The 25,845-nt window shown below is 45.0% G+C and overlaps 1 protein-coding gene across 1 annotated transcript; it reads left to right on the forward strand.

Annotated features, from left to right (window-relative positions):
- Window positions 1-9,463: 9,463 nt before the first annotated feature.
- TNFAIP3 (TNF alpha induced protein 3) lies at window positions 9,464-25,824 on the forward strand. Its single transcript, XM_075087743.1, has 9 exons — window positions 9,464-9,717; window positions 13,005-13,317; window positions 17,521-17,711; window positions 17,936-18,083; window positions 18,291-18,461; window positions 19,218-19,398; window positions 20,906-21,819; window positions 23,176-23,408; window positions 24,079-25,824. The coding sequence occupies exons 2-9, from the start codon at window positions 13,005-13,007 to the stop codon at window positions 24,358-24,360; spliced, it is 2,433 nt and encodes an 810-aa protein (XP_074943844.1). The 5' UTR covers window positions 9,464-9,717; the 3' UTR covers window positions 24,361-25,824.
- Window positions 25,825-25,845: the final 21 nt, after the last annotated feature.

Genomic DNA, 25,845 nt, shown 5'->3' on the forward strand with positions numbered 1-25,845 from the left:
AAGGAACTAATCTCTCTGCAGGACATGAAGTCAGAGATAATCCTGGTGCCATTAAAGCCCAAATACAGTATACATGCCAAGCAGTCAAGGGGGCAGAACACATCTTCCTTTTGCAGTCTCCAGAAGAATCTACCACAAAGGCAGAGGGTGCATAGATTACTTCCTCCCTGCATCTCTAGGGATTCAATGTGCCGTAGAGAGAGAACAGAGATAGATCAGATAGACACCTGCTCCCACAGCCAATGTAACATACCTGCAGGCAGAAGAATAAATAATCATAGGAGCACAGGGACTCCTGGACCAATGTTTGCTTAGAGTAAGGCCCTGGTCTGTGACCAGGAATAACCAATGACTGCTATTTTTGATGGAGACTTTTTAAAAGATGGACATGTCCAGGCTGAGTGTATCTGCAGGGGTCAGGTAAGAGTGACCATGTCAGAGTGTAGCTAGCGAGACGCACAGACACCGAGATCCTATCCCTAGGACTGATGATTTTGAAGCATCACAAGAAAAGCCTGAAGCTCATCACTCCATTTCATTTTCCATCCCACTGAAGTGAAACAGATTAAACGCCTCTCAGGACACAGATTATGAATCATGGTTATAACCGATCACAATGCTGTTAGATCTGCTGGATACTCCAAAAGAGATACTTCCCTGATCAGGGAAATGACTGGTTAATCAGGGGGGTGACTGCTTAAAGGTATTGTTGGGGAAGACAAACTTGAGCTTACACTGCCCTGGCTAGCCCCAGAGTCAGGAGCTCAGAGGAGTGCAATGCAGGCAGATGTGAGCAGCAGGAATGGATGCCCTCGTGACTGCAGGCTGCAGACTAGCTGCATGGTAGCCTGGCATTGTACCCATAAGACTGGAAAGGCACGAAGATTCAGGGGACTCAAGAAGAAGAGATGAAAAGCTGTGGCTGAGAGTGTCAAAGAGAAGAAATTCATGGGCAATCCGTGAAAACCACCCACTCTGTAGATAACACACCACAATCTTTATCCCTGTTGTTTTTGTTTGCATTCTGCTGCCTCTATCATCTTAAGATTTAGCCTTCTCTGTTCCACTTCTCTATCATTTGTGCCCATAGATGTATATCCTTACTGGAGCATACAGCCCATTATTACTCCCATGATAGAAGAACTACTATTCACAAGCACAGAAATCCAACATATGCTGGTCTGTGTTTCTCAGCAGATGATGTGGCACAAGGCAATCCCTCTGATACTAATTCTTTCTCTCTTTTTCTTCTTTTACACTGGAACCATCCCTGAAATATAGCCATTTCTGTGGGAGAATATCATAGGGGCACCTCAGTGCGCACCCAAACAACTTTATTTAGGCCAGGAAATTACAAGACGCCATAAACCTGCTGAAATTGCAAGCAGAAACCTACGTAGGCAGACGTAGTCAGACTCATCGAAACATGTCAAGCCAGGGCAGCTAGTGACCTTTACTGTGGTAATAAATCCCATGGAAGAGTTACTGACTATGAGCTTTTTGCGTTTCTGCCTCATTTTTTCATGAAATTTCACTACAAGTTATTTGAGAATTAGCCATATAGTTAGTGTTTTCCTTTCATCTATTTTTAAAATGAATTAGTTCAGGCAATATATATAACCATAAAAGGAAACAAAATGGCAGAACAGCAGAAGACGAGGCCAAGGAGATCAGGATCAGCTGTGCACTGGTCTTTTTAGGTTGACTACTGCTCCACAAGCCAGACATGATCCAGCCAGGATAAAGATGTACATACCCTACTTAAATCTTTGATGTTGGCCTTTCAGCCTTTACCTTGTCCACAATGGGATATTTCCTTCAATCCATCTTCAGCTATTATGTGAAAGCATCTGCTTAGTTTTCTTACACACAACATCTATTCTTCTGTTCAGAGAGGACTTGAAAGGCGAAAGTATTTTGATCACAATGATGAGGAGCTAACTAGCACTTCAGCTGCTCTCCCATTGGAAAAAAAAAAAATGGTTTTACAATGGGAAAAGAAGCTTTCTGTAAAACTGGTCTACCAAATAAAGAAATGCCACCTCTAAAGAGTATGTCAAATTCATCAGTCCATTTAGGAAGCATGCAAAATGCTTTTGGACAATAAACTATTACAGGAACATACCAAAAATCAAAAACCTACGGCCCCTCAGAAGCTGCCTGTTCTACACAGTCTGGACTATGTTACTGTGCCATGAAAAGGGACTCCCACCCATATGAAGAAAGTCAACACATAGAGAGATACCTTTGCTTGGGGCAGGCGATCCAGGTTAGACAGTCCTCAATTTTAGTGGTCTAGGACCATGAGGGTGGAACCACAGTTGCTTAGGGTGCTCCATGCAGACCAGAGATGGAATACATTTCTATAGCATCGGCCTGACATGACAGGCTACTTCTTTCTCTACTATTACCAAATCTATCTGGGACTACTTTTACTTCTCTCCACCTGAACAAGTGAGCAATAATTTATAGTAAGCAGCCTGTGGGCTGTGTTCTGCAGCTGCAAAAATTACAGAAGTGGGGGCATGTGAGATGAAAACACATTCCCCGCATGCACATGGCAGAAATCTTACAAAACTCTCTCTGTGAAGACAGGAAAAAATTATTATTTTAGTGATACCAATAAGTGCTGTCACTGCAAAAATGGGCAGTCCCTTCTCCCTGAAATCAGTATGAATCAGAAGAAACTCCATGGAAAACAATATAATTTTTGAGCTAAAACACATGATCAGAGTCACCCCACAGACATTGACTAAGCCCATGTTTACAAAGAAAAATCATAATTTTCCTGGTGGGAGATGATTGTTAGTTGTTAGGTAAAAATCTATGGACTCTGTTATTTAATTCAGAAAATGTTGGTAAATTCCCATGCATAAACAAACATCCTTTTTTGGAGGAATTTTTCTTGGGGGAATTCTGGCACTGCTAATACAGGGCAAATAGATTTTCTCTCCACTTGGAAAGCTGGCTTGAATTTTTGACCACTCATATAAGCCTCGTGTTATTCCCCACACACAGAATTTGCTCTACGCAAAGGAAATGCCTTTCCTCTGTTTTTGAAAGTCCAGGAATGAATTCACTTCCTCATTGTCATTGAAAATAGCTGTGAGCTTTGAAGAGACCCAAAATGTAGTTAACCTGTTAACATTCAAGATACTGAAACCTATTAAACACTTAACGCTTTTGAGGTAGAACCCCAGTGAAACTGTTTGGCTGGGGGTGTGCCAAATGAGATTAAATCCCATGACTACAGTAGTTATTCTAAAATAGGATTTACAGTAAGCACTGGGGGTACCAGACCCCTTATATAATTCTATTCTCTTTGATGAAATCAAAAGAGTCTCTTCCTGAAAGAGATGCTCCGCATCTAGCAGAAGTTATGGGGCTCATGCAGAAAATACAGATGAAGCTCAAAGGCTCGTGTTATTGAGGAGGTCAGACTAGACAATTATAAAGATAAAAAGCTGGTCAGAAACATTCACCATGTATTTTAGAAATGGATATTCCTTTGCTCTTTCTCTACATTTTGTTGAATTGGGGGAAATTACAAAAATTACACAGGGAAAAGATTGACAAGCTTCAAGCTCTATGTTTCGTGACTAAACATTACCTTCACATGGTAACTTTTTATTCACTTAGCAGTCCCCACATAATTCCATTGCTGAAACCTGCTGAGGAGAAGAGATATTTCCATCTTGAGAGAAAACGGTGTCAGCAGTTCTCCCATATTAGTAAGGAATGATACAGAGTCATTCATTCACGTATTCACCAAGCACATGGAAATTAACCACAATTTAAAATAGCTTTACTGATTTTAAGGAGTGTAAGCTTGGTTTGATAAATTGAAACATATGTAAGAAAATATGTTATTGGAAATATGTAAAAGAAATGAGAACAGGTTGCACTGAATTTTTTTACCATTCAGACTATATAAACTGCACATACTTTGGGAGAAAAAAAAATTCCAGTGAGGCTAGATTTCACTGGAAAAGGAGCTAAGATAGCACAGGATGCCAAAGACCTGGCAAGTCTGATGAACTGCAGGCTGTTCTAAGAAAGTCTGACTGAATGCGTTCTGGGAATAGAGGAGAGAAGAGTAAGGGCTTTAATTATGTGAGTGGGCATTTGCTATCTTCGTTCCCTGACCCTTCCCATCTGCTCCCAGAGGGTACAGCTCTGTGCTAAATGCTTACTTCATACCTAAAGTTAGAATAGCTGGTTATGTAATCTCATCAGACAGGAATATAACAGAAAGGAAAACAACAGGACTTCAGATGAGTCATTACCTTTACCTATTTATTTGTTAACCAACTGCTGACTCACGGATGCTGAAGTGCCGGCTGAAGCAAATAGCTCCAAAATCCAGACTGTGCTTTAAGGTCACCTGCTGTGGTGCCCACGGTACCTTTAGGGAGCACAGCAGCTGTCCCAGCCTGAAGATCAAGGTAAAGGCTAGAATGAGTGGATTTGCACTACCTAAACCCATTCATTTGCTGTGTGCATTCAGGCATGCTGAAGACAACGGTTTTGGAAACAGAAGACCACCCTGTGCAGAACCCATCCCTCCGCAGCGTTACCTACGCAGTGCTTTATGCTTACAACCATCAACCTAAACCAAAGACCATTACGACAGTCGCAGTTCACAGCTAAGTGGAGTCTGCTACACTTGATCGGTAACTTTCTTGAAGCAGGGACCCCACTGTAAATATGCATGTAAATAACCACGTGCCTAGGTGTTAAGGTACAGCAAACACAAAACAAGAAAAGACTCTATCCCAAAGAGTTTGTAGTCAAAATTAAACAAGCAAGATACGGAAAAGTGTGAGACAAGAAACACCCTTACACTTACCATACAACTGAGAAACTGAGGTGTTAGAATGCTGAGCCACAGCCCCAGATCCCATAGGAAAACTGTGGGCCTTTGATTTGGCTTACTACTGCTGTTCTTATTTTCTTCAATTTAGCCACAAGCCCTGCCTGAGCCCGCTTCTAAATCCACTGAAAGCACTTTGCTCTCCGAGGCCAAAATCATGTTGGTCTTTTGCTTATTTCTTGCTGGGGGCTTACTGGAATTCTCTATATTGTGCTTTGCAAAGGGGCTGTACAGCTCTGCAGTTCTTAAGGGCCCTGAGGCTCAATCCAGTATGTACAGGTATCAGAGGAATGTACGACAGATAAATATCAGGTTAGAAAGACATTATCATTACCACTGCAACCCTTTCACACATTTCACACATAACTTGATCCTGTGATTTCAGACTCTCATAAAACAGCACTGGAAAGGCACTCTGAGATTTCAGCTTGCCTGTTACCTCCACACCAGAGGTCAGTATGGTTAAGGCCATACTCAACTCTATTCTAGCTAACATAATCTGTTCTTTAAAATGTCCCAGCTTTAATGGGAGAATATTATCCTTAATGTTTAACCTACAGTTCAACAAAAGGGGCTAAGGCAAGATTTGAACTTTCAACTTCTTTGGAGCCCACTGAAGTTCCAGCCCCTTACTTCTGACATTTCTATCACAGATATTAAAAAGAAGAAGAAAATGAGAAAAGGACAAAAAAAATTAAAAAAGAAAAAGCAGAAGAAAATAGAGGGAGGCTTGGCCAAGTGGCATAAATAAGAACCCCTACTCCCAGTACAGTCCCTTGCCACAATACCCTTGTAAAAGTCTCCCTGGGAATGCAGAGTTTCTCTTACTGTATTCAGACGAGCATAATGGAAAATTCACAAAGCCAGTTCAGCTCTTGCTCTCTAAGTGGCAGAGATGGGTTTGGGTATTTTTAATTTTTTTTTTTACTATCACTGCTTGATTCAGTAGTAAGCACCAGTTTTTTGTCTGATAGGGGTTTAAGGGTTTTTCCTCCCTCTTTCTCCTCTGCACCAATAAGCTCTTCTCATGACTTCTCCGCCAGGAAAAGAAGCAAGGAAAGGGCTCCTGGAAGACAGAAGTACTGAACTCAAGTGTGACCTCAAGCACTGCTGTTGCAATAGAAGGGATTTCCCTGTTATGATCCTTTTCTTCCCTTCTAGATGAATCACACCTCTCACAGAATTTTCTGATATTAAGAGACCTGGCAAATGATTGAGCTATTAAAGTCTGAATGTTACTACCCATAAATATTATCATCATCATCATCATCCTATGACAGAATATTATATGAGTGCTGTCTTGACAATGAGTCTTACCTAATGCAACCTCTGAAACACTTGGTGATTGTGTTCTGAACATTCTGAGGCCTTGGTTTAATTTAGTAAGCACATGCTCTTCCTTCCTGAACAGTAAAAAGAAGTCAAATAATTAAAATAATTTAGTAATAAAGAGCTAAATGGGGTCTTGAGAGATTTATTCTTCTTCCCAAGTACAATAAAGATTGGTTATTGATTGAGGTGCATGAAACTAATTAAATGCCCGTCAAAGATGGATATTCCACAGCTTCCCTAGACAGCCTGCTCCAGGGTTATACAAACTTCACCAATTATAAGGCTGGGGTTTTTTACCCTTATGCCTAACCAGAATCTAGGTAGTTGCAATTGAAAGTATTTCTTATCTCATCCTCAGCGGCAAGGAGAATTTCCCCCTTTGCTCAAGAGAGATAGATATGTATATATACATAAAAATATTTGTGTGTGTGTATATATATAGGTATGTGTGTGTGTATGTGCATGTCTACACACACACACACTTCAGAGAAGAAAATTTTCCTTGCCCTTATATATATGTATATATGTTTATATTCTGTCAAACATAAACATTATATCATAAATGGTGGGATAAACTATGGGGTATAATTACAAGAAGTAGGAGTAAATCAGAAAAGAGGAACGTATATTCAGACATTCTATAATTATTGATGTTGTTGATGTTTTTAATGTATTCCTGTATTACCCAGGAGATCCAGTTGACAAGACAGAACTTTATTTTGTGCTGTGCAAACTCAAATCAAGTAAATTCCTGCCATCCTGCTCAGACCTGTATGATAAAAATCAGCCTTAGCCACGTGCAATCAGCTTTCAGTTTATCGAGGCGTAAATAGTAATCATGAATATTCAGATGTGCTCAGCATTTAGAAAAACAAAAATAAGCTGTTGCCTTTTCAGGTTTTCCTGGCACTCAGCACCTCCCTCACAGGCTCACTTCTAATACCTGCAGAACTATTAATCTCCTTACTCACATTTATTTTCCTTTCCTTCTTCTTGTCTTCTTGTCAGTGAAAGTCAGAAGGGTCTAGGACCACTTGTTAAACTATTTGCTGCAGTTTCACATAGGAAGCAGGGTACAAGTCCCTACTTCCTACCTTAGCTCCTTGTTCCCACTACACGGTAAAACTCTCCATCACTTCACTCTGTAAAACTCACTGGGTGGCCGGGCTTCACATCACGTGAGAGAAATGGCTTGGGTAAAAATAAATATGGATATATAAATAGATGTTTTCTAACCAGATCACTTCAGTAATCCAGTACCTCAGCCACAGAGGGGGACAGGGAAAAAATGTCCAAGATGTTGAAGGAACTATATACTGGGTAAACCACACCACAGATACTGCGTGCAAGTAATCTCAGTCATCCCTCAGGCCATCAATCCTGAAGTGCGGAGCCTTCCTGCCCAGCTACTACTTTCCAAGGCAGCAGAGAGGTGAAGTGAAGGGGAAGGGAAAAGGGAAAAGGGGAAAAAAAAAAAGAAAGGAAAGGGAAAAAAAAGCTGTACTGAAAGAAAAAAACCCCACCCAAAAAATCACTCACAAAAATCTTTACAAGAAATCTCTGCAAGGAGAGGAGAAAAAAAAAACTTGGAAGGGATTATTCTTTTTCGAGCCACATCCCTGACTTCTTTTTGAAGAAAGGCAGAGGAAGAAGGATAGCAGGTCATGCAGAGCCAGACGCAGGCCTGTAGACCCTGGGAAAGAGCATGCTGCCCCATAACCAGCGCACGTGACAGGAGCACACGAGCCGAGTCTGCTGCTGCTGCCGGAGATGAGGCAAGAGCTCAAGGCTGAGCGCTCCCAAAATCCACCTGTTCTCTGAAGGAGTCAAGATTTAAGACCTGATTTCAAGGTGTGGAGCAACCCTAGCTTCTCCCTGAGTCAGTGGGAGCGGCGGATGCTCAGGAGCAGGCAGGAGCTCAGCATCTGTGAGTCTAAGACGGCAAGAAAATTTGTTGCACTGCATTTCATTTCTGGGTGCCTTCAGGATGCAAGCCTGGGAGGCAAGGAACTGCCTTTCCCCAGCATAAATCCCATCCATAAGTCATATTTACGGGTCTTAAGTATTGTGTTTTATTCAGTGAGTTTTTCCATTGCACAGAATTTAGGACATAGTTTAAAGAGGTGAATTGATTAGAATAATTAAATGTAAGGACTCCTACAAACTGCCGCGTGTGGCCAAGACTTTACAAACACAGGCACTGAGATCCTCCTGACTTGATAACTTTGGTCCAAAGTTCTGCCCCTTGTCTATGACAGCCCTACCTTCAGCAGCGCTGGATTAAAGCACATTAACATCTCCCACCTAAAATAACAGCATATGGAGTTAGGGATTACGTATCAGGCTACCCTCTAATTAAAGACATTAAGTCACTTTTGGTAACAAAGACAAAACTGGGAAGCAGATGCAACCTAATAAGGGGGGGGGGGGGGGGGGGGGAACTACAAAAAAACAACCCAAAATTGTTTGGGTCTGAAAACAGTCTAGAAGAGCAATAGGTTCCAGCGGGCCGGGCTCCCTCTCCATCCCGCAGGGATGTCAGCTCTCGGGAGGGTGGGCACCCACACCCAGAGACTTCTCTGCGTGCAGGAGGAGTCCAGCAGGCCCCTTCCCGCGCTTGGGAACAAGGGCTCCTGGGGAGGTCTGAGCCTCTTGCTGCTGCCACCGGTGCTCAGAGGGTGCCGGGGTGCTGCGGGGTGCTGCCCCGAGCTCTGCTCACGGCACGGCAGGGCAGCACCGGCTGCAGCTGCCGGTTCCCCAGCACAACCCCCCGGTGCCCGAGGGGACCTCTGACACCGCTGCGGCGGCGCCGGGGCGATGCCCTGCACGGGGGGCCACAGAGCTGCTCCGGCCTCAGCCACTCGGGCCGGGGGCTGCCCTCCCCCGCGCCGGGGCAGCCCGCCGAGCACCGGGCCGGCACGGCTGCGGAGCGAGGCCTGCGGGACGGGCACCCCTCCGGGGAGGGGCGGAAACGGACGAAGGGGCCTGTGGCGCCGCCACCCCGGCTCCCGAGGCGCCCGGCGGCGCGACAGGCCGGGCGGAGGGAGGGGCGGCGGCGGCGGCGGCGCGGCGGGGCCCGGGAGCGCGGCGGCGCCCCCTGGCGGCGGCGGGTGGGCGGCGGCCGCGGTTGTCACATGTCGGAAAGTCCCTGGCGCTGCCGGTGGAAATCCCCGGTGGGGTTTTTTTTGTTGTGTGTTTTTTTCTTTTCTGGCTTTTTTTTTTTTTTTTTTTTTTTTTTTGCCGCCCGGGCGCTGAAACAGAAAGGGGAGGAAAAAAAAAAAAAAACACAACACAACGAAAAGGCTGGGCTCAGCCCTTCATTCCGCGGCGGCGGCGGCGGCGGCGGCAGCAGCTCGGGCGGGTAGGGGGCGGCGGCGGCGGCGGAGCGAAGGGAGACCCGGCTCGGCGAGGGTTGATGGCCCCCGAGCTCGGCTGCGTCCTACCGCCCCGGCCCCGCTGCTGAGCAGGAGTGCCCGGTGGATCGCCCGGAGGAGGAGCCCGCCGGCGGAGAGGTGAGGGTGAGGATGAGCGCCGCGCCGGCCGCGGGGAGGGGACGGGAGGGGAGGCGGGCGCGGCGGGGCACGGCGGAGCCCCGAACAGGCTTCATCTCCCCCCTCCCGGTTGCGGGAGGGAGCATCGGGGCACCCGGCGGGTTCGGCCGCGGTGCTGGGTCGCTTCCCACCCGGCACCCGAGCGCGGGGTGAGGCGGGGGCTGTGCCGTGGTTCGCCTCGGGCACCGTGGGGCGGGCGGCGGAGTCGTGCCCTCTGCCGAGCGGCTCGGCGGGACCCCGGCGGCACCTGCGGGGTCTGCGGGGCTTGCTCTCGGCGCTTGCCGCTGCCGGAGACGCTGTCTGCTTCGAGCTCGCTGCCCTGCACGGCTGCAGGTGGCAACGGCGGCGGTCGTGCCCGCCCTGCGTACGCTCGCCGCCCGCAGAGCAGCCCGACGGGGAGCTAAGCCGCGTAAACCAGTCCCGGGGTAGAGAAAACACCCTCGATCCGCATCTTCTTCCTTGGTGAGGAGTGATAACGTCCTTAGTTCTGTACCAAGCGCTCAGACAAAGACCCGGGCGTAGAAATGCATGGGCGCTGACGGCGTATGGGGCGTGTTTATTTTAGTGTTGTCTTGTCACTTTACGGAAAAGAGTTTATTATTGCCCTTCTTCAGACAGGGGACAGAAAAGTAAACTAACTTTCTGAAGTCACTGGCAGGTCTCCGGACAGTATTCAGCTTTCCCGAGCCCAGCATCCTCAGTGTTACATGTTCATGAAGGATGCTGCCTCAGGTCGCTATTTAATCATTGTTTACAGCTGTTCTTTTCTGAGAATTCATAGTCGTTGCATGTCAAAAGGTTAAAGCAGTACAGCATATAGTAAAGCACAGTACAGTATAAGCGAATGTAATTGTAGCTGGGCTTTCTGTTCTTTAAATCTCTAGCTTAGGTGGCTATTGAGTTCTGTTTGTTTCATCACATTGTTTTTGAAAAGAAGGGTTGCTCAGCTTTTGCCTTGATTGACATTTAGTGACCATAAATAGCGTAGACAGTAATTTCCATGTGCGGAGGGGAAAATATGTCTGTAGAATATAATATTGAATAAAATAGTTTCAGTGAATGCTTCTGTAAACCGAGTACTTTTTGTTGCTTAAAGCTGGAAATAACCATTTCAAAGGTCCATGCCGGTAGTTCTTAATCATGTGATTAGTCTTTATTCATGTAAAAAAAACCCATTGACTCAATGGCTGTACTTACATAAGTAAGGAATTCAGTACTTTGGTCACCTCGGAGCAAAGTATAGCTGTGGTTATTAAACAGATTAATAAGGGGTTGCTTATATTTCATTTCTTAAATCGTCATGCATTTAAATATAGAATTACAGAAATAACGTGGAAAACTATATTGGTGGGGGGGAGTGGATAAGAAAATGTGTTATTTCCATTTTAAGGCTGTATGTTGTTGGGGGTTGATAAGAACATGCCATCTTTATTAGCTAAAGGAAAGCTTTTCTGTGTGTTGCAAGGTCTGACAGCTCTGAGCCCTGTCCCTAGTGCTCTTACAGGAGCAGCGGAAACACTGTGTGAATGACATTGCCTGGACTGAGCAGAAAGGACTTTGCAGCATCTCTTGTTTCACCTGCCTCTGTTTAGGGCTTGACAGGATGTCCACTGAGGCTCTCGATCAGCTGGTTCTCAGAGAGGTTATGGAGGGCAGCTTTTGGCAGCAGGGCTTTTAAGTCGCCTCTTACCCTGGAAGGGTCCTTTCCAGCGCTCCAGCTGGGTGGCTGGACGTGGCTGTCGCCAATGGAAGTGTCTGGGTGAAGAGGAGAGAGCATCTGGTTCCCTGTGGGGAAGGATGTGCTTAAATCCTTCGGTGCAAGAGGGGTCTTCTGCCTCCACAGACCTGGGAGTCCCTTCCTGGTTGGTCTGTCAGGTTGTGGTCCTTCTCCTTCTCTCTCTGGCCCTCCAGACTCCCATCTCTGTGAGAAAACTTGCTAATAGTTGCATAAACCAGTTTTCAGTTGCTTCTTGTCTCCCTGGACTTGGCAAGCTATATATCCAGACCTTGTTGTATACTTATGGCTTGATATTTGCCACTAGATTCATAACCACAATGATGGACTCTCCTAACGTGACCAGCTGTAGTCTAAACATGTTAGGCATGCATACTTTTATTTGTCTCAATAGAAATTTTGCTTTGTTTTTAAACAGAGCAGTAACGTACATGGACAGCATGGAGAGTCTCTCAATGTAAAAATAGGTTGTTGGTGGTGTTACTGTAGTGCACGGGATTTGTGAGGGATGTGGTCCCTATGTTTGGCTCTAGCTAGCCACAAAGTTAGTGTGCTCTGAATAAGTATTTCAGAGAGTACAGACAGTTTGAGGTTATGGGTTTTTTTTTTGTTCTTCCTGCTGTAGCCCATGAGACCAGAGGTACTGAAGAAAGGGATGCAGGGCAGCAAACATTACATGTCCCACTGTGGAAAAATATTGGGGTTTTTGAGCCAAGTGGAAATGCTTTTTCAGCTGTGTTGACTTACCGCTGAGTAATAGCAGCACCGCAGTCTGCACCCCCACAAGCGGCACAAGCACCTCTGTGCAGTACCTCTACTGCTCACAAAATAAAAGGAGCCTCAGGAAGAGTAACATAAGTCTGTCCTTGAGTACTTGCTCTGCTACAAATTCCTCACTTGCTTTCTTCAGCCACCGTAAGTATGGGACAGATGCTAGTATGGCATGTAATTCTTGGGGCTCTTTCTGTACTGTACCAAGCATCACTTCTCAGAATGTATGGGCTGCAGAAATCTGAAATGGTCATTATCTGCTTCTTTTGGCATGTCATCAAAACAAGAGCTTGAAACGTGCTGAAAGTTCAGCAAGTTCATATGGGATTACTGTGCAATTATCAATTAGTCGAGTTTCTAGGATAATTTTCCCTTCCCTTGATCTTGCCTCCTTTTATCCTTACTTTGATTTAAATGCCTTTTTTTTTTCTTGGAACGATGATGCAATTTCCTTAGTTATGAATAAATTCTCTGTAATATCTCAGTAAGTGATAGGAGTAGATGATTGGAATAAGCTGGTCAGTGTCTATATCTGAGTAATGCAGAGAGGCTGATGGATATGAGCTTTAAAAACCATCATGTACATAAGGCTCAGTGGACTGCATCTACTCTGTGCTCATTTTAGGCAAAACCGCAGCCAGAATCCCGCCTCTGAAAGTGCCTTCTCAATCTCTGCAGAAGTGTTAGCGCTGTGATGCAAAAACACTTAGCATGCCAATAAAATGATCCTTTTTCATTTCAGATGTCTTCTAGAAACATGGCTGGCCAACACATCCTTCCTCAAGCTTTGTATCAGAGCAATATGCTAAAAGCCATGAAGATTAGAGAGAGGACACCTGAAGATCTGGTCAAACCCCCCAGTGGAATAATTCATCACTTCAGGACTATGCACAGATACACCATAGAAATGTTCAGAATGTGCCAGTTTTGTCCTCAGTTCCGGGAAACACTTCAGAAGGCCCTGACTGACCAGGCCACCCAGACTTCGCTGGAGCGCCAGAGGAAACTCAACTGGTGCATGGAAGTTCGGAGACTTGTCCCTTTGAAGACTAATGGTAAGTTATGAGCAGGTCTTTGCACTTGCGTTAAGATGGGTAATATGAATGTAGCACCTTTATTAACAGCATCTGAGTTCACGCTACTGACCCAGGGGCACACGGCTTTAAAAAAGTGGTGCCTTTTAATGTTTGTTTTGTAAACTAAAATTCTTTCCACATGATGTACTGTCCTGAGGCTGTAGCAGTCCCCCGCCCATATCATGGTATCATGAACAGCCTGAAAATTTCACAGATATTTTGATAATATCAGTAACTGTGGCACGTCAAAGTAAAATACCAGGCTGGAGCCTTGACTTGGAACCCGTCGCCTTTCTGTGAATCCAACTCTGCTATGTGTTGGCTGCCTCATCGGAAGTGCCGAACAGCCCTTAATGCCAGGCGAAAGGAGATTTTAGATGCTTTGAGTGACAGGGATGCATTCCCGTATATATATAGCCGAAGTTAATATCCTACCATAAGCCCTGCTGTTGTAGCTGGCAGGCAAGGTTCACTTGCTGATCCAGCTTTAAGAGCAGTGCCGGCAGGAGCATCCTGCACGTGGAGTCTCTGGGAACCTGACCTCGCTGGCCCTGGAGTCAGCGCCTGGCACCCAGCCGGCTGCCTCATCCTCAGCTATCTGCTGAGGTTTGCCAGCTCTTGCCCTCCCTCAGGGCTCACCAGTAACTCCCATGTGTGTGAATGACAGCCATCTTTGTGCAATGCAAAGTTCGCAGTGCCCTTTGCTTTCGAGGGTCAGTGCTGGGTTTAGGACTTGGCTTTTGAGTTACTTTGTGTGTATTGAATCAAGTGCTGTAAATTAAAAGGTACAGCAGTAGTGCAAAGGATTCCTGAACAGGGTACATGTGTCCACAGCCTTGAGCAGGAAACATTTGCACATGACTGTAAGAGTCGCTGGGCATTTCACATCCAGTGGAGGAAAGATTTGCTAATGGCTATGACTTACGGTCACACAGCTGCAAACTTGGACTCAGGATTCCCTACGGTACAGATTGCCCCAAATCAGGAAGGTAGACTGGGACAGTGAGGACTCCAAGAACATGGAAAATACAAATTCGTTGCTCAAGGAGCAGAAGACACTGGTTATAGAAACACGGGGTGTGGTGGACCTGCAGCCTCACTGAAGTCCTTCCGTTACGTTCTGTGGATGATGCTTTTCATATCTGTTTATATACGCATTGTCCTTATCTTCCTAGTCCACATTCTTCCTATCCCACTTTCTGCCATACTTCTCAGCCTGATTGCACATGGCTGTGTTGTGCAAAGCCATAAAAACAGAAACACCATGTAGATATCCCTGCCGTGACCTTGAAGGGCTTGATCCCAATGTGTGTCTGTGTAACTGTCAGAAAGGCACTGACCTTTGGGTGGGCTTTTTACAGGTGTAAAATTCTCATGACTGTAATTAGGCTGTGCACGGAGATCATGTAGTTTTTAACTTCCAAAAGGACTGGAGTTGCAGCTAGGGCAGACAGCACTTTGCAGGTACTAGGAAGGTAACATCTCTCCAAGTGTTGCGTCTTCAAAACTTCTGCCCCGGAGATACGCTCTAAGAGATTTACTAGGAAAATGGACAATGTGTGTGATTGTTGCCCAGGGCAAAGAGCAATGGTTTTGGAATCCCCCGTCTCTTGTTAATAGAGTCCTGCAGGGGTTAACGCTGCCTGGACAGGCCCTCGCTGCTGACAATGCTGTATTCAATAAATGTGACCTCTTGTGTTTTCTCATGACTGTCGGCCAGCGTTAAATGGGATCAGTTTGCGGGCTGGTGACTTGGATCCCATCTGCAAGCAGGCATACCAATATACAAGGTGCTGAAATATTAGGGCAGGTTGAGGGAAGGCAAAACAAGGGCTCAGTTTTTGGTCCCCCGTAGCCCGCACAGCCAATGAACTTGGCTTCAGATCAGTGCTTTGGGGTCATTAAGTACATGTGTAGAAGGAGTAGCTTTGGGAACTTGTGGTTTATGCAAAGTAGACGCAGCAAGGGACCTTTGCAGGAGAGAGAAGGTAGACTGGACTGAAGGAGGGGATCCCTGAAAGAGGTGACAGAAGCCTTCAGAAACCCTGCATTATCCCAGAAAATAAGATGGGGGGGTGGGGCGGTCCTCCCATGTGGCATGAAAAATACTTTAAAAAGCATTTAGCTGCTCAACCCTGTAGATGTGGGCTTTCTTCAGAAAATTCTGGGTTTTTTTCTAATGTATGTTTTAATTGTTGAAAATAGAGAAAGTATTTCCTACGGGATCTTTCGATATATATTTTAACTAAAACGTACATGAGTTTGTGGAGGGATGTTTTTGGTTTTTATAATTAAAAAAAGCCCTTTTGTATCACCACACATTTCTTTGCAGACATGTGAATGGAGGATAGGAGAGCAGTAGGAGGTATAAAAATTGAAACTGTATTTTTTTTTTAAATAAAAATTAAAAATTCCAGCATCTATTGGCTGTAGAGATTTCACTTGTATAATGAATCGGCATTCATTCCAGCTCACCCAGCCACACCCCCCGGGAAAGTCCGAGGGAGGCTTCCCTGCTCAGCCCTGCACTCCGCAGAACAAAAAGTACAACTGTTGCTCAATTGCTAGTCAAACGGTGTGGGGGAATTCCAAGTGCTGTGTAAGGAATTTTGGGCAGTGCTTCTCAATAAAGAACTGAAAGTGAGCTCTCAGAGAGAAAGAGGGAAAAAAAAAAATCTTATCTTTGCTCTAGATTTTGCAAAGGGAAAATTTTAACGGGATTAATATGTCATCTTTCTTGGTCAGAAGGAAACACAGTCAGTTTTTCTGTCTTATATATTCTACCCTGATTTTAGAGCTCAAGCAAGCAGCCTGCAGACTTGAAGTAAGCTTTACAAGGCAGCATTCGGAGACCAGTATGCAGCTGCAGGAACCTAATATGCACTGAGTCCATAGCAATTTATGAAGTATTAAGTAGATTTCAAATTACATCTTTTTTTCAGGTTCTGGGGTCTGTTGTATGTTTTCCTCTGCAGTTTCATGGAAAAAGTAGTAAAAGTGTTCACAAATGGTGGCGTACTTGAGCTCATAAGGCATGTGGCAAACTAGGTTTAAGTCTTTTGTGGATGTGCTTTGGGTGAGGTTTTTGCCACATGAGAAAAATTTGGTAGCTTTACCATGGCTGATGTTCTCAATTCCAAGGAAATTGCTATGGTTTCTTAGTATTCAGTGAATCTGTTTACCACCATAGTAAACACCAGACCTAGTTCTGAATCTGAGGATATGACAGTAATGATTCTTGACGTCTCTCTTTCAAGGGAGATATCCTCTTTTGAAGAAGATGGGTAGAGATAGAATTTGAAACCTAGCCATAGGCATACTTTGTCACACCTTTTAATTAAGTTAGTTAACTCCTCTGGTTCTCAGTTTCCTCCCCTCTGAAATTGCAGAACATCGCTTTTCTTCCTACTTGTAAAGAGGACTTTTCAATGCAAACAGTGTGTCTAAATGAAAATTGAATCATTACGGTTTTCATTTATTTAGTTTTAATTTTGCATTTTAGAAAAACAAGCCTCTAAATAAAACTTTTAACAGCACAGCATACTGTCAGTTCCAAGCGGAAGGCAAGAGGTGTTCCTACAATTGCTTCACATAAATCACCTACTCTTCCCTTTCTGTCTCTTTTATTACAACTCCTCCATCAAGCACAGCCAAGTGCCAAGCCTTTCAATGCAGTGCTCGTCAGGGGATGTGAGGCTTGGTGTTACTATAGTATTTTCCTAGTGGTTTCCATTATCTCTACCCTGTGCCGTCAGGTGTATATTTGTACAAACACTGATGAGAGAGATTTACACATTCTTTTGTAATTTAAAGTTGACTTTGTTGTGTTTTAAAAGCTATTTCAACTGTGTTTGACACTTGCAGTTGACCCCAAAATGTAGTTCATGATATCAATCAAAGTTAAGTAAGATAGATCAGGGGCAGGCTTCCCACCATGGCTGAATGACAGCTTAACACCAACCGGGGAAGGGAGAAAACCAGCAGAGAAGGGACTTTCTTCCTTTCTATCTCTGAGCAGGGAGCTCATAGCCATGGTCGTCTTGTTAAAACCCTCCTGTCCAAGGCTCAGAGAGAAGTGCACCGGGAATATGGATATGCGCAGCGTAATTCTACATCCCATGCACTTCTGGGGTTTTATTTAAGAAGCAATTTAAAAATAACGTACTCTTTCTTTTTTTGCAGGTGATGGAAATTGTCTCATGCATGCTGCATCACAGTACATGTGGGGTATTGAAGATATCGACCTTGTCTTAAGAAAAACATTGTTTAGTGCACTCAGGGAGATTGATACACGGAACTTCAAGCTCCGCTGGCAGCGGGAGGCTGTTAAATCCCAGGAGTTTGTAGAAACGGGACTCCACTATGACACCCGGGTAAGGTGGCCTGAGAGTCACGGTGTTTTCTGAGTGCTCCTCAGCACTGCCATGCTGATTTCATTTGCTTTTTGGCTTCACGGATTCCGCCATTAGTGGAGAACAGAAATTGTCTTCCTTTGGAGGAAACGGGAAAATATGATTATTTTGAGCACTGTTGTGCTGCAGTTGGTTCCTGACCTCTGTGTCTTTGAACCGTTGCTGATGGATGTTTCTTTCCTCAGAACTGGGATGAGGAGTGGGAATACCTCATTGAAATGACCTCCCCAGAAACATCTGGGGCTCAAAACAGGCTTCCATATAATGCACTGGAAGAAATCCACATCTTCATCCTTGCTAACATCCTCAGAAGGCCAGTCATTGTCCTTGCAGGTGAGTTACGCAGACAGTCATCTCACCATGTTACTCGGTGCTGTGTTAGCAATCTTGTTTCGATACTTACTGTTGTCAGGTAGATGCATTTCAAAACAGGCCTTTTCAGCAATTGTTCTAAAACACCCAGAATATGTTTTCTCTTGCCTGTAGCACATACTTATTTGTGTTTGTTTATGGGATTTTTTTTCTTCCTTCTTTATGCAGATAAAGTGGTGAGAAGTTTAGAGTCAGGCTCCAGTTTTGCTCCTCTGAACGTTGGTGGTATTTACTTACCTCTCCTTTGGCCAGCTGAAGAATGCTACAGATACCCAATTGTGCTCGGCTACGACAATATGCATTTTACACCACTAGTGACCCTGAAGGACAGCGGGCCAGGTATTTTTCAAGTACCTTGTTTGCTATTTATGTAGCTGCTTCAATATCATCATTCTGATAAAGCATTTAAAATATAATCTGGTTTAGATTTGCTTTTCAAAAGTTAAAATAAATGTAAAAGATTCCTTTGGAATATGTGCTTAAAATGTGAGCAGAAACAGTTTTGACTGTAAATCTCAATAGAAACAAAAGGTTGTCTTCAAAATGCCGGTTGAAAGTAGAGTACAACTGACCAACTTGCAGGCTGGGATCAGTCAAAGGGTGGCCTCTGCTTCACTGTATTGTGGCCTCCTTTCCATGCAGCATCATAAGAGAAGAAGCTTTGAAGGACATGGTTGCACAGCAGTGTGCCACTGCCTGGCAGGGTTAATGAGGTATACGTTTTGCCAGTTTTAACGCATCTCTTCTGAATGGATAGCAGTCCTCTAGGTTCAGGTTAGGATATCATCCTGTGGAAGGGCATAACAAACTAACAAACAATGCTGCCCACACTAAGAAGAAAATCACTATGGGGACATGAAAACTCCTGTGGGATGGGGCTAGGTTTGTGGTGCAGACTTGTCTGCATCCTCCCCGGTGGCACTGTTTAGGAACCAGTTGCTCTGGCCAGCCGTTCTCCTCTCTCTCCAAAATTCAGCACCAGTGGTGACATCAGTCACACAAGACATCTCTGTGGTTGCACAGTGTGGTTACTCCCGCCTGGTAAAATATATATACATATATATATATATGCTAACCCATCTTGTTTCCCCACAGAAATCCGGGCTGTCCCTCTGGTGACGAGTGAACGAGGCAGATTTGAGGACTTGAGTGTGCACTTTCTGACCGAGGCAGAGGAGAGGGAGAAAGAGCAGCTGCTAAAAGACTACTTGATAGTGATAGAAATTCCAGTGCAAGGCTGGGATCATGGTACAACTCATCTAATTAATGCTGCAAAGTGAGTGTCGCTCCTGTTTCCTCAAAGTTATCTTGTTTACAGTAGTGGGAGAAGCTGGGCAGCCCAGTGTGTTCCTTTGGTCCGTCCTTCCTTGTTCCTTTGGTCCGTCCTTCCTTCTTTCCTTCCATGGGAGCACACCTGTTTACCCTCTGCAATATGAAATCAGGGCATTAGGGCTGACATGCTTTGAAGTGGTATGAGGTTGAGCCAGTCTCAAATTTAAAGGCAAAAATGTCATTAGCCTCAGCAGACTGAAACTAATATTTCAGAAGAGTAAACCCAATAGAATAGTTTCACTGACTTTTAGGTTACACAACAGGGTGGCTGAAAAGTGGTTAAACCCAGGAACTAGTTAGACCAAACTTTTGCGCTTTACGTAAGGGCACATTGCATAAAGGGCAGTTGGCTTAATTTTGGCTGCCCTAGGGAAAGTACTTGGTGGTATGTTCTTAACGCAGATGCCACGACACCCTGGGCTGTTGCAGTGCGGCAGTAGGCATGAAGCTGTGGCCAGTGGAGGAACTGGTGTCTGCACTCATCCCCCTGATGGTTGAGCATCAGTAACATGTAGGGGGCAGCTGGTGGCACCCATCGGCTTCTTGTGTTTAGGGGATGCTGGCAGCAGTGTCCATCCACCCAGCCCCTTCACAAACGTGGGAGGGAAGCAACTACCTGTATCCTCTGTCTTTGCTTCCATTACCACACAGGGAGGTATCTTCATGGGGTTGGGTTGTTCTGGTTTAGGAGCCTTGAAAATTGAAATCCTTCTACTGAAAGGATATATGCATACGTAAAGAGTAGCAGTTGAGATTCCCTAGTCCCACTGCATGGGTGTGTTCCTGGTGTTACCAGTAATGCTAGCTCCTCATCCTACCCACTGTGGCATGGTGAAGCTCCGGTGCGGGGTTGTCCCTGCATTCTGGGGCAGAATATGGATGGTGTGATGGATGCTAGCATTATACACACTGCACTGAAGCACTATAGTTTGTTTGAAGAATTCCACTGGTAGATACAGACCCAACAGGGCAAAAGCAGGAGAAGATTTCATGATCTGCTGTCATGAAATGCTGAGCCCACTGTAGGAAAGCCTTGTTCTTAGTGTGGGCTGGTGAAGAGAGGGGTCTTCTCCTCCTCCGCTCAGCTGAGCACTAGCCTTCAGAGGACTTCAGGATTTGGGGGACGTTTCGCTTCTGAGAGATTATCCATATTCTTCATGCAAACAGCTACCAGACGGAAAACCCTCACCTAGAAAATCCTTTTAATACTTCTGTTTAGCATTGTGTCAGACCATTTCTTTAGATGTGAAAGTCTCCATTTGACATCACTGAACACCTGCTTTTAAAATTATTTCCATTTACAGCAACAGTTCAACATCCTGGATCTTCTAGCTGAGTAATATGGATGTGCATTAAATCTACATTTCCTTCCCACATTGCTTCTATTTGCCTCCACCCCCACCCTCTGCCCTTTTAAACCACTGATGCATCTTTTTTTTTTTGGCTGTCAGGTTAGATGAAGGCAACCTACCCAAAGAAATAAATCTCGTGGAAGATTACTTTCAGCTGGTACAGCATGAGTACAAGAAGTGGCAGGAGAACACTGAACCTGCTAGAAGAGAGACCTGCTCCAGGAACAGACAGGAATTGTCTTTTTCCCAGCTTTCCCTCTTACAGATGAAATGTGAAACACCAAATTGCCCTTTCTACATGTCTGTGAACACCCAGCCCTACTGCCATGAATGCTCTGAGCGGAGGTCCCAGGGAAGCAAAGGAAGAAAGCAGACCTCCAAAGCAGCACCCGAGAAACTAAAGGCAGCTGGGTCAGGCTCATCCCGTGGGGACGTTTGTGAACCTGGGGCATGGACGTGTGAAGGGCCTGTAACAGGGCCTCGCTCCGCACCTCCAACTGCTCCAAGCCTTTTCCTATACAGCGAGACCACGGCCATGAAATGCAGGACACCAGACTGCCCCTTTACGTTGAATGTGCAACACAATGGACTTTGTGAACGCTGCTACAACTCCAGACAGCTTGGTCCTTGCAATAACTTGGATGACCGGAGACATTTAGACTATGCGACGTGCAAGATGTGCCGTCAGAAGGCCAACAGGACCTTCAATGGCATATGTAGCACTTGCTTCAAAAGGTCTACAGAGCGCTCCTCAAATGGCAGCCCCGCTTTCCTGCCCGCATGCCACCAGAGATCGACATCTGACCCGTCACAGATCTCACAGAGCCTCCTCCTCCAGCACTCCTGCCATCAGGCCCCCAACAGCTGCAGCGAGGAGCCCCTGCCACCAGTGCTGCCTCCTGAGGAGAAGAAGGGAGGTAACCTCTGCAGGAAATCTGGCTGCAAGTTTTTTGGGACAGCGCAGAATGAGGGCTTTTGCACGCTGTGTTTCTTTGAGTACAGGGAAAACCACGGTAAGTGGAGATGGGGTGAGCTTTGGCACACTTTGGCTGCAGATTGGCCTCCTTGAGCTGTGAAGCTCTGCGTGTACTGGGTGCTAAAAGGGCAGGGGGTGACAGAAACGGTGTGGAGCAGAAGCAGCAGTCTAAGGAGAAGGTGTTTTTTTGGCTGATATTATCCCGTAAAGGGGCATGCTATATCAGTGTGGGAAATCTGTGAAATCTCTTGTAAAAATTCCCATCAGCTTTCATGGAAGCAAAACTAGCTCAAGAGGGGGTGGGCTTGATCCCTCCCCACCTTCAACTGCAGTCATGGTTTGGTATGAATTTTCTTCACAGCTAGACAAGTTGTAGGAGTAGGTGAGGGATGCTTCTGAGAACCAGTTATGTTAGTAAGGCTTTTAAAAACCTTGGGATGAATTTGAAGACCTGCATTCATTCTGGAGGTAACAGGTATAACACTCTGGCGTAACTACCAAAGTCACCTTGATAAGCAGAGCAAGTAGAAATTGGCTGTAGATAATGTGCTTGCATTTTGGAGTAACTTAGGAGTGTATTGTTACAATCTACCTTGAAATCTTTCTTGGTATTATCATGTGCATGTGCGCACATGTGTGCATGTGTGTTTAAAGGCAGGCCTTCAACAAGGCAATAGTCTGTGATTAAATCATAGCATGAAATCTTTGTCTTTCATGCTACTGTTCTGTTATGCAGGCAAAGAGCCCTTGGGTATAAAGAGTGAAAGGCACATGTGAGAGAGAATTATTGCTTATCTCTTAAGACTGTTTCATTGCTGACAAGTGTGCCAATGCTGCGCTTTCCACATACTTTCAAATTAAGGAACTTCTATGCCAGCTTGCAATAGCTTATTTTCCAGCATTGTTCACAATGAAATTTTTTTCCTTCTGGTTGTAGAATATATAAGATTGCTTCATGAGACTAAAGAGCGTATGGCACTTTTTCCCATTAAGCTCTGTGCAGCTGTACTTCCATTGCATACATGTTGCACCTGAAATGGGGGAGTCCGAGAGGGAAGTGTTGGGGTAGATTACAGATGACATGTTGAAGCCAAAGGTGAAATTCCCCTTGACTTCAATGCGATTTAGTTTTCCCACCGAGGGCAAGTTTTTCCCAAATCAGCTGTTTCAACAACTTCTGATATGAAAATCACACTGTATTAGCTCCCTTATTTATATAACATGGAGGAAAGTGCATCAACTGAGAGGTCTTAGGATTGTCCAAAGCCCATGTCTGAGGCTACTAGATTTTTTTATTTTTTATTTTTAAACTGGGAGGCTTTTCATAGTTGCTTTGGGACATCAGATCTGTTGGGCACATTCAAACTCCTCTTGTCCTTACTTTGTATTATAGGCAGCACTTCGCTACACCACCAGAGGAGATCTCAGAGGAAGTCCTTGGCAGCAGGTCAGCCGGGGACCTCCGCTGCCGCCTTCCGTAACACAGTGTCCTGCCAGCGGCGCGACTGCGGCACCCTGGGCAGCACGATGCTCGAAGGGTACTGCCAGAACTGCTTCATTAAAGCCCAGAACCAGAGATTTCAGGAAGCCAGGAGGACAGAAGAACAGCTGGTGAGACAGCCAGAAGTAAGCACAAACTTCTCAAAATCTTCCTCCTGTTGAGCACTGCACATTTTTGTCTTGTGTGAACAACTCAGGATGCGCACTAGAAAATCCTCAAATGACTGCATCCTAAGTATCATGGAAAGACAAGTGTAAAGTAGCTTATGTTTTTCCTGCTGCAACTGAGCAGCACTCCTAAAAGTCATTCTCAGTTTAAGGTTGTTATGGCTGTGTTCAGTTTTACCTCAGCTGGGATTTTGCCGGCAATTTCAGTGGAAGCAATTGGACCAACAGTTGGTCATTCGCTGATCAGGGAGAGATTTTCATTCTTACCCTTAGAGCCATGCAACTGCATTGAAGAATTTAGTCCACTTCATGTTACCTTTTTCATTGAGACCATAACAGATTTTCTTTGTTCCAGGTTTTGGGGTGGTTGTTTTTTTTGTTTTGTTTAACTCTCAATCCTAAAAGGGTCATCAAAGATAAAAAAACCCTTTTTTTTTTTTCTAAGAAGTAATAGAATTTGTTATTTTCTTTTGGAAAGCCCAACACGGCTCTTACTATTGTACTTCTCAAAAGTCTGCACCAGCCCCCAGTGGTTACCTGCACAAACCATTAGCAGAGTTGAAAGTAAATGAAAAGCTGCTTGTGCTGCCGGCACGCCAACTGACAATGTGTTTTAATGTTTTTCAAGAGAACAGGACAGCACAGAGATTTGCAGCGAGCAGCATTGAGTAGCCAGAAGAGACAGTGTGCTGTGGCTTCATGCAGAAACAACCTGGCCTGCAGAAGTGATGACTTGTGCCAGGAGTGCCAGCGCCTCGGTCAGCTCACGCCGTCGGGGAGTGCCAGGGACCCAGCTGCAGAGGAGGCCCCAAAGCAACGCTGCCGAGCCCCTGCTTGTGATCACTATGGCAATGCCAAGTGCAACGGCTACTGCAATGAATGCTACCAGTTCAAACAGATCTATGGCTAGCAGAGGGGAGGAGTCGGTAAGGAAGAAGAAAGCGATACTGGCTACATCCTTCACTGAAACTGTGCTATGTCCAAAACACTTAACAGTCCTGGGAATGGGAGGACGGGGGGAAATACAAGCTGTTTGCTTGTGTTTGTGTTTATTCCCCAGAATGGGAATAAAAGTCTACTTCCTCTAAACACTGCATGCAGGGACTGCTGAGAAGGGCAGGCTGCCTTCTGCACAGAGCTGTTGTTCGTGACTAAACTCCTACAATGTCATATTTAATTCTTGGACTTCCCAGGAGGAAGTGTGAAGCATCTGAATCCAAAGAACTTCCCAGTTCTGCTTCTTTGTCAATACCTCCCCTCCTCCCGGGCAAGGAGCCACAGCTATTGTTGGAGGTGCAGGAGCTCTTCGTGTTTGTGTACATCAGCCAGAGGCAGATATTTCCTCAGAGGGATCCCCCCGGACAGGCTGATGCAACTTGCAGTTGGTGTCTGAAGAAACTTGCTTTGGGTTTCCCGCATCTTTGCTGGTGGTCTTACAGAGCTCGTCAAGGCAGGAGCTCCCGCTGGCTTTCGGGGTGGTAACAGCGAGCAGCTCTGTGTTTGCAGCGCCGCCAGTAAACTGCAGCCAGAAACAAGTCCAGCAGTGCTCTGCTCCTTTAACGTACTTAACCTAACCAGCATTTAGATCCTTTCCCAAATCCCAAGACAGCTGGAACGACAGGTGATCACAGAAGCAACTTTCGTAAATGTATGCTTGTGATGGGAAAACTGAATCCTGCCATTGCCCACGTGTATGGAAGGAATTGCCTCCAACAGACGAAAGAACCCCAAAGCCGTTTGTCTTCGGCTTCAGTTCTGAAACCAGAGCAACTCTTCTCTTGCATTGTAACCATTGGGAATATGTGTGCTGCTGTTCATACTCTCCCTCCCCATTTCTGTCACACTTCTTCCTGTCATCCTTAATGTGGTTCTGGTTTTGTGCAGACAGCTTGGAGTTTGGTAACAGAGCGCTTTTGGGTTGAGATTTTACTCCTGGAGTTCATGCATCCACTTCTCAATCTGCAATACTTACTTTAGTGACCTTGCCTTTACCATTGTGCCTGGTACCTGCTTCTCTCTTCTCCTTTCACACCTTTTAAGTTTTTCAGCATCTGTTTTGCTGCTATGATTTTGGAGGTGATACCTCTTCTAAGTTGCTTCTCAAGCTTAGAATCTTTTTCTAGTTATTAAAAAACAGTTTTTAAACAGAAAAAAACCCCTCCTGACTTATTTCTGTTAAATTTTATATATTTTGTGAACCTTAATGTGAACATGTTTTATTAAAATATTTATATTATTTCAAACAATGCAACTTGAAATTTGCACAGCTAGAACTTTTTTTACGTATATTTACTCTTGTGTTGAAAGTTACAAACTTAAATGTATGATTGAAAAACATTCTCTGATATAAAGAAATAAATTATTGAAGGATTGAATTTTCTATTTTATATTGATG

The sequence above is a fragment of the Phalacrocorax aristotelis genome, chromosome 3 (assembly GCF_949628215.1).
Source record: "Phalacrocorax aristotelis chromosome 3, bGulAri2.1, whole genome shotgun sequence".
NCBI lineage: Eukaryota > Metazoa > Chordata > Aves > Suliformes > Phalacrocoracidae > Phalacrocorax > Phalacrocorax aristotelis.